Raw genomic sequence first — 9,517 nt, forward strand, 5'->3', positions numbered from 1 at the left:
GCATTTTATTTCGAGCCTCTTGCTATGCAATGCTGAAGTGCTAAATAGCATAATTTAAATAAGTAGACCAAGCCATTACATCTCCAAAGTCCTATCTACAATAATTGAGACTAAAGAGCAATAAAGACCGCACATGCCAACAAATTTAGATGCCCTCGTACCAAGTAAAACTAGCCTTTTGGATCGTTGGCAAGTAATAGACACAACAACATTACAACAAGGAGAACCAACTACTAAATACTTTGTACACCTCGACTTCAAACATTCTACCACATCAAGTAGAACTAGCCAAAAGATATCCATAAATATTAAAGTTTCATGCTATCTCATAATCAAAATATTCATCAAGAAAACATTATTCTAGCAAAAATGACAAACCTCCTCACATTCATTAGCAAGACAAAGCTCTTCACAACTAAGTAATGATTATATGCTTGATCTCTTCAAACATATAACAAAAGTGGTTTGCAACATTTTCTTACTCTACATTCCATATAGTATCTCATAATAATCTTGACTAGGCATAGCCTTGATTCCCAAGTTAAGTTCTTATATAGGGCTCAGGGACTAGCATCTGTGCTCCAAGTTGTTTTATGGTGGTGGGGTTTCTACAACCTCCCTGTTGCCTTCTCTATCCTCCATAAAGTGCTCTAGGTAGAGGACTCCACATCTTGGGTAAATTGATTGTGGTGTCCAACTCCTAGAGTCGATAGCCTCTAGGAACTCGGCTTGGGATGGTGGGTTCTTTATCTTGGTGACTTTAGTTCTAATTGTCATCATCTCCGTGCCCTAGTCATGCAATACTCTAGCTAGAAGTATGACAATGCATAAGGGGATCCCTGATCAATAGAAGAAAGGAAATCACGTGCTATCAACTACAGCATGCCTTCATTCAGACTCATGAATCCCATGATATTACCTAGTTACTTGGAGCACGCAATTCTACCATGCTACTAGGGAGTGGTGCAGTCACCTTGTGTACTACATAGGTATCTCGAGGCATTACAGGAGGTAGATTATGAGATGCACGAGACCAAGCAACATGCAAGTATCTAAGCAAAGAAGGATTTTGTAGGGTAAGCATGTACATGATCCGTAGTCACAATGTTAGCGGTTAACTAGGCACCTATAGTTAACTCTAGTACTAAATAATACCTAGGGGGGTTGATTGTCATGGTCAACGCCCTAAAGTAGTTATTCAGTTATATGCATGTAACTACTAGACTCATGCTAGAGAGTCTTGTGAATAGAACAGAACTCTGAAATGAATCATATTGCAATGACATTGTGTCTATCAGTTCTACTGTAATCTTTTGCTATAATGAATTCAAAAGAGCTTATCAGATGGAAGGAATTAAGGAAGCTTAATGCCATGTTAGAAGGCACAAGAGACATGGAGGAAAGTGATAGCAATTTGATGAAGCAAGAGACCAAGATGAAGCAAATGAAGGCTTGCATCCCACAAGGGAATGGTTAAGCGGAAAGTGCGAATCAAGTGTTGGTGAAGATCTTGATTCAATTGTCAAAGGAGAATGATGATGTAAGAAAGACGGCTGGGTGTGATTGAAGAAGGAAGAAGTTATTCCTATTCTAGAAGAAGATGATCGAAAGCAAGAAGCCGATGGTCATAAAGTACGAAACAATCGACAAGCAAGCAATGTGAAAGATAGCACGTAAAGAAGACCAAAGTTCTGATTGAAGTTTGTGATCATTACCTTCATGGAGGATCGAGTGGCAAATGTCGGACACATGAGAATAGGAGACTCCTACCCAAAGAGGTCACACTTATTTTACTAGGGCAAGAGCCTGGTTTGAAGCCTTGAGTCAAACTGACACCCAACAACAACAACAAGATGGTGAAAGCAATGAGGATGTTCCGAGCAGGGAAGGATCCTCTATGGATTCTACTCGAAGTTTAGAGTATCTAGAAGCGGAGGAAGCAAATCCATATGGGTTGAGTCAATGGCTCCTTCTCTTCCTGGTTGTAAGCTATGTAGGAGTGATTTTGAGGCTCACATACGTGATGCAGTGCTCACTATCTATATTTGCATCGCCATTCACTTGTGGCCTCACGTATTGATGCTACACCTTCAAGAGTTCTCTGGACTATCGTGGGATCTCTTTTGGTTGGCCGTAAGACTCCACTCAGGCTATGCATATTGGTTGCAAACTCCATTAGCCTTGAAGAACATTCAAGGTAGGCAGCTTTGGTGAATTGGTGGTAGCATCATCGATTGGCTGAGAAAAACCCACGGCAACACATCCATTAGATGTAAGAATTTGCTTGCATTAGCTTTGATAGCATGAAATGCAATGCCTATTGTTTGCACTAATTATGCAACTACTTGAGGACCTCAACATATACACACATGAGCTGATCGTGAGTCCCATCTTAAGTAAGACTGCCCATACAGGCTCATATTGCATATAGACTGACTGTCATAAGCCTAGCATGAAGCATAGATTCGCCAAGAATATAAAAATATGACGCATCTACGTGAAAAACGGCCAATTAATGTATCTATATGATTGTCTTTGCTAGTTGGGATCTGGCGCAACCTCTACAAGATACTCTATGGGAGGAAAACGTTTTTTATTACCTCATACATATAGTCGAGCTCCTTTGAGGTGATTAGGAAGCATGTATTTGTTGCACTATCTCTATCACTTATGCCATGCAAGCATTAGTATCATGCATAAATTCTATGCATATATGTAGTTACAACTAACTTTATAGAGTCGCCATTTACTTAAAGGGGCTCGATTACATTACTTAGTCCTTTCTGCGGCATACAGTGGGAGCCTAAATCTTAAACACACACACACACACACACATGCATGCACACACGCACGCACACGCATGTGCGTGCGCACACATAGACCACCTTGTTAGCTTATGGTAAGTATACTTTACACACACACACACACACACATGCACACACACACACTTGCATGCACATGCACACACACGAATGCATGCACGAGTGTGCGCACACATAGAATCATACAATGGCTCCTTATTATATAGTTTACTATTGAAATGGCTACTTTAGTGCATTGCATACTTTGCCCCCTCGATTTCTCCCCATCTCCTCTTTAATCGGTTTCATGAAGAGTGGTTCTCAACTAAAATGCATCTAGGATGCATTGCAATCCTTTTATGAGCAAGGGATCAAGATGAAGGACTTGTAAAATGTAGCGCAACTTGCAACAACATTACATGAAGGGACCACAAGGCTGAGGAACCATTAGTTCTTACTAATTGCTCATTGCTACAGTATAAATTGTGATCCTCATCTTCCCATCATTCTCAATTTCTCAAAGGTAAAGTTTTCTTCTTATTGGTTTTTCTTTTAATTGAGGAGATTAGCCAATCGCACATACTATGAATGCAAAGTGCTATTTATTGAATGCAAATGCAAATTCTCTATGCTAATTACCAACTACAAAGTGCTATGTGCCAAATTCAAATTGCTATATGATATAATTGCTATGTGCTAAGTGCAAATCTATATGAAACCCAAGGAAGGGCACGTTCCTTGGTCTTATAATTTTAGGAGAGGAATTGTGCCAACCCTCCCCCCACACAATTGTGTGGTTATGTGCTAAATGCAAAGTACTACAAGCTAAATGCAAAGTGCTATGTGCCAAATTTAAATTACTATGTGCAAATTTCAAATTGTTTTGTGCTAATTACAAATTAGGTTGAACCCAAGGAAGGGCACGTTCCTTGGTCTTATAATTTTTGGAGAGGAAATATGCCCAACTCTCACCCCACACAAAATGTGTGGTTGTGTGCTAAAGTGCAAAGTACTATAAGCCAAATGCAAAGTCCTATGTTCCAAATTCAAATTGCTTTGTGCTAAATGCAAATGAAATGAACCATAAGAAATGGTGCACTCCTTGGTCTTGTGAATTTTGGAGAGAAAGTGTGCCAACTCTTCCCCCCACAAATATGTGGTTACGTGCTAAATGCAAAATACTATGTGCATAATGTAAATTTGCTATATGCAGAATGCAAAGTGCTATGTGCAAAATTCAAATTTTCTAGAATCAAAATGTGTAGTTATATGCTGAAATTATGAAGTTCAAATAAATGTATTCTCCGTCAATATAGCTACCTTCCCGGATCTAGTTAAGGATTGTGACAAATAGTAAATGAAATGTAGAGTTGCTCTCAGTTACAAACAAGTTTGCATGACCCACCTTTGATAGGTCCTACAAACTCTTACCACAGCATGTGCGCTTTTTTTGTGTGCTAAGAGTCTAAGAGAGGCAATCTAAGAGTTCAAGAGGTAGTGATAATCCAAGAGCTATGGATAGTCCAAGCGTCCAAGGGTTACACGTGGCATAGTCCAAGAGCATGTGGTTGTCTAAGAGTTCAAGGGTGGTAGTTGAAGATCCTTTGGTAGCCTAAGAGTCCAAGGGTGGTAGTCCAACAACTTGTGGTAGTTCAAGGGTGGTAGTTCAAGAGCCCACAGTAGTTTAAGAGTTGAAGGGTGGTCGTAAAAGTCAAGTGTCCAAGGGTGGTAATCCAAGAGGTAGTGATAGTTGTGGCATGAGGCAGCATTTCCTAAGCTCTTCTCCAACTTGCCACTTGTCTCCAAGAGTCCAAGAGTGGGATGAGGCAGCATTTCTTAAGAGCGTGGCCACATGGAGCCGTGAAACCTCTTGAACTGCCCAAAAAAGATCTGGACCTCTGATGTCCTCCATGTGCAGATTTCAACCAAAAGTTCAGCAATGTGGCCACATGCTAAGCAGACGGATGTGGGCAAAGTATAGGCTCCAACTATAGGGCACACTAGTCCATGCAATCTACAAGTTGCAGCATGCTAGGCAAGGCAATGGAGGCTTAGGAGGTGCGACAGTGGGGGCTTTTTGTTCCACCTCCATGCCTCCATTTTGCAATGGGGTGGAGTTCAAGGCATTCAATCTCCATTCAGTAAGAGAGGTTGCCATTCATAGCGGATTCAGCTGCTTTGACACTATCGGATTCATCTGATTGCCCTGCCTTAGCATATGGCTTGAATTTTGCCCACTTTACCTCCTCGAACCTCCGAAACGGCGATGCATGTGGTGGGGCTCTAAGCTCTTCACTTTGTAAAAAAAGAGTCTAGTTTTTTTTTCCCATGGGTAATATATAATAAATGTGTTCTTAAAGAAAGAATCAATCGTGCAACAAATATATACCTAACATGTGACGATGGCGAAGCAAAAAGCAAGTACGTTATAAGAGGTGGTTCACCAACTTGGAATTCCGTTGACGGGTTGTGGTGAAAGAGGCCGGAGTTGGGAGGAAATCACGATGTGGGAGCATATGAAGACACCAAATATGTGTGTGGTGTGCCGAGGGGGAGAAGGGCGACGTGAATTGGAATTGGGAGGGGTGTGTGTGTGTGGGGAAGGAAGCGGCGGCAGCAGCAACAACACAAGGAGCATCGTATGAATCGGCAAAGTCAAAAAACCCTCGAGAGATGAATCGGACAAGCCACGCATGCATGGGAACTCCGCCATTGCCCAGCGGAGCCCCTCCCCTTGCCATTTCCATCTGCTTCATATATTATTCGTCTTCCTCTCCATTCTGCATGCCTCCTCCTTTGCACATTCATCTCCCCCCTTAGCTCTTCCCCTCTTTCCCCTTTTGCCCTCCTCCCCTCATGGCTTCAATCGCCCATTGCCCCTCCGTTTCTTTCTCCCTCCTCTCGCCATCCCCCCATTCCTCCTCCTCCTCCCCTCTCGTCCCTTCCCTTAAAAGATCCTCCTTCTCGGGCGTCTCCTTGCGTGGCACCTCTCCATCTCTCTGTGTTCCTCCTCCTGCTGCCACCAATCCTGCTGGCTTTGCGTTTGCTGCCGCCTCCAAGCTCGTAACCGAGAAACCCAAAACCAAACAAGATCTGGTAAGATCTTTGCTTTCTTCTTTCTTCCCCTGGAAGGCAATCTTGTCTTCTGGCTAAAGATGCAAGTTCGAAATTTGCTCTTCAGTTATCGTGCTTCAAACTTTGCTTTCTAACATTCAATTATATGAGAGCTCGTCTGTGTGTCCTCAGCCAAGGTTTGAGACTACGTAGTTGGCAACGCCTTACTGGCTGCTTTGGGTCCATCGAATTATAGAATTTCCTGTGTTTTGGGCCTTCGATCCTTCATGTTCATGTGTTTTAAATGTGCTCCAACCTCTCTTATGTGTCTATTTCCTTTACTTAGACGAGGTGTTGGATTTTCCGTAACAGCGAGTCGAATTTCAGCATTAATCAGTCCATTATTCACGTTCTCAAGTTTTATTTACTTTGGATCTCGGGATTTTCTTCATAGCAGCTACCTGTTATTGCTCGCCGTGCTGTGCTCAATGTAATGATTCTGTATTGTTTCTGTTTAGCTGATCACGAGGGAGGAAGGACTTGTTTTATATGAGGACATGGTGCTAGGAAGAACTTTTGAGGACATGTGTGCACAGATGTACTACCGAGGGAAAATGTTTGGATTCGTACATCTGTACAATGGGCAAGAAGCTGTGTCCACTGGCTTTATCAAAGCTCTTAAAGACACGGATTATATCTGTAGTACATATAGAGACCATGTTCATGCTCTAAGCAAAGGGGTTTCTGCTCGAGCAGTGATGAGTGAACTCTTTGGGAAAGCTACTGGATGTTGCCGTGGTCAGGGTGGATCTATGCACATGTTCTCGAAAGAACATAGGGTTCTTGGTGGCTTTGCCTTTATTGGAGAGGGAATCCCTGTTGCCACAGGAGCTGCTTTCAGTTCTAAATATGAAAGAGAGGTGCTAAAAATCGAAAAGGCTGATGGTGTTACTGTGGCTTTCTTTGGAGATGGAACCTGCAATAATGGCCAATTCTTCGAGTGCTTGAATATGGCTGCTCTGTGGAAGTTACCAATTATTTTTGTTGTGGAAAATAATCTTTGGGCCATTGGTATGTCGCATATTAGAGCCACTTCTGTGCCAGAGATATGGAAGAAAGGACCTGCTTTTGGAATGCCCGGAATTCATGTGGACGGAATGGACGTGTTGAAGGTGAGAGAGGTAGCCCAAGAAGCTATTCTTCGAGCAAGGCGAGGGGATGGACCCACGCTTGTGGAATGTGAGACCTACCGTTTTAGGGGGCATTCTCTTGCTGATCCAGATGAGCTTCGTAGGCCTGGTAAGTGCGATGCCATTCTGCTTTGAAAATTATTTTATCTATCTTTTATTTGGTTGATGGTCTTCTTTAGTGATTCCCCGAACTTTTCTTTTTCTTTCTTCTGGTTAAATTCTGTGACTGCCGTCCTGATGAGTTGCTGGTTTCCAGAGCCTTGCTGGCAACTGAACGTAGCAGTGGCTATATAACTCACATCTGTCATATTGGTCTATGTTTTGATTTTTTGTGCAGCTGAGAAAGCCCACTATGCGGCAAGGGATCCCATCGTAGCACTGAAGAAGTATCTTTTAGAGAACACGCTTGCCAGTGAGGATGATTTGAAGGCCATTCATAAGAAAATTGATGAGATTGTGGAAGAGGCGGTAGAATTTGCTGATGCAAGTCCCCTTCCTCCTAGGAGTCAACTTTTGGAGAATGTTTTTGCAGACCCAAAGGGTTTTGGTATTGGTCCAGATGGAAAATACAGATGTGAGGATCCGGGTTTTACAGCGGGAACAGCAAAGGTCTAAATTTCCTGCCAACCCCACATGGCTGGATAGATATCTTATTCCATGTACTTAGAAAACAGCAAAAGCAAGATGGTGAAGTTCAAGTCCCAGCTTTGGATAGGGCAAAAGAAATTGATTTCAGCGCATACTCATCTTTGAGAGATCAGTTGTACGGGGAGGGTGCTAGTTACTAGGAGACCGCAAGAGCAATCCCTGAGCTTAATTTTACTCGAGCCTTTCCATGCTATGTAACACGTCTAATTGTTTTTTTAGAGGCAAGCAAGCATTTTTGTTTTTCCTAACCACTCAATTCAACTGGTATTCCTTTTCTGTAAACAAAGGGACCAAGAATCGAATTAATGTAACCACATTGATGGGGTATTTTTGCTTTTGAATTGCTAGGCCAACGCATTTGCATTTGACCTTTGGTGTCCCAACCTTCTTAGTGAATCAACCTGTTCGTAACTTCAGGTGTGAATATACTACACCTTCTTGAGCTTAAAGGACTGTTTCCATGAATCCATTGCAATGAAGGTTATACTAGCTGACCAGACCTAGGCCAACACTGACCCCAAAGTGGGGTGTAAAGCCCCAAGACCGGGCTAATGTGAACCAGCTAAATAATTTTGGGTGCGGTCAAATTCTGTCATGTTTGGGATATCTAACAACTAGATCATACATGCTCATCTTGTTGGTGACATAGGACATTCATGCACTAAAAATGCCCGTACCAAATATATATTGGGCCTACAAAGAGGTCTCCTTGCCATCCTCTAAGCACAGAGGTCTTTCTTGGGACTTCCCTCTGAACTGTGATCTGCCCCTTTGCACATTTAAGGTTGCATCCTGCTTGTTGCCGTCCATAGACTTCCGTCTAATCTCTCGGCCAACAAGCTACCCACAACACCATCAAATTTCAGTACTCCACTAGGTGCAGAGTTATTGATAGCTGTACGTAAGGTATCCCATGAGGATGGCAATGAACATAAGAGAAATATGGCCTTAGTCTCTGCATCAAAATTCATCTTCTGAGCCTGAAGCTGGTTGAAAATAATATTGAATTCATTCAAGTGAGAAGCAATGGAGACCCCTTCCTTCATCTGCAACTCAAACAACCTCTCATGAGGTAAACTTTATTAGAGGCAGTTTCCTTTTCATAAGTGGCACACAGTTTCTTCCACAAATCTTCCATAGTCTACTCATTTACTACTGTGAAATAAACTGACTCTGCAAGATGAAGTCTAATAGTAGATTTTGCTAATGCATCGAACTCATTCCAATCATCCTCAGACATATTTGTAGGCTTAGCTTCAATCCTTGCCAAGGGTTTAATCTGCTTCTTTTGAATAAGCGCATCCCTTATTTGTTCTTTCCACAAAGAAAAGTTTGTCCCATTAATGCTAAAAAACTCCTTTTTAGACATGGAAGAGGATGCCATGATGCAAATGAAGCAAAAATCCCAAATGCTAGTGCTTACAAGAGAGAACCACACCAAATTACCAGGTGCACCCAAATGTGTATGCTACAATAGAGTGAAATATCACCAAAACTCATGTCTCAAAGCATCTGACTCATGTGCATGTACTATGCATCCATATGAGCAAATCTGGCCCAAAAGAAAATGCCAGTTGCAATGGCAATCCAAAATGCCAATAAGTGCCAAATGACTCAGGCATAAACACCGTCCACTGGCATATGCATTAATAATATCTCATCCAAGAGAGCATAGCACTATCAGTGCATCACCTGCAATGTGTCAAAGCTATCCCTCAGCATAAAATAGCATCCATGTGCAAAGCATCCATAAAAATAGCATCCCACAAGGCAATTTGGGCCTATCAGTGGATCCAAATGGCCTATAAATCATCTTCTTCTTTG

At 42.2% G+C, this 9,517-nt stretch overlaps 1 protein-coding gene across 1 annotated transcript; it reads left to right on the forward strand.

The window, feature by feature from the left end:
- The first annotated feature begins 5,475 nt into the window (after positions 1–5,475).
- Positions 5,476–8,024, forward strand: LOC147905305 (pyruvate dehydrogenase E1 component subunit alpha-3, chloroplastic-like). Its single transcript, XM_087398910.1, has 3 exons — positions 5,476–5,897; positions 6,374–7,154; positions 7,383–8,024. Exons 1-3 carry the CDS (start codon positions 5,658–5,660, stop codon positions 7,658–7,660), a joined length of 1,299 nt encoding a protein of 432 aa, XP_087255036.1. The 5' UTR covers positions 5,476–5,657; the 3' UTR covers positions 7,661–8,024.
- The last annotated feature ends 1,493 nt before the right edge of the window (positions 8,025–9,517 follow it).

Source organism: Dipteris shenzhenensis, chromosome 1, assembly GCF_047967505.1.
Source record: "Dipteris shenzhenensis isolate YYH24624 ecotype China chromosome 1, Dip_SZ_1.0, whole genome shotgun sequence".
NCBI classification, from domain to species: Eukaryota; Viridiplantae; Streptophyta; class Polypodiopsida; order Gleicheniales; family Dipteridaceae; genus Dipteris; species Dipteris shenzhenensis.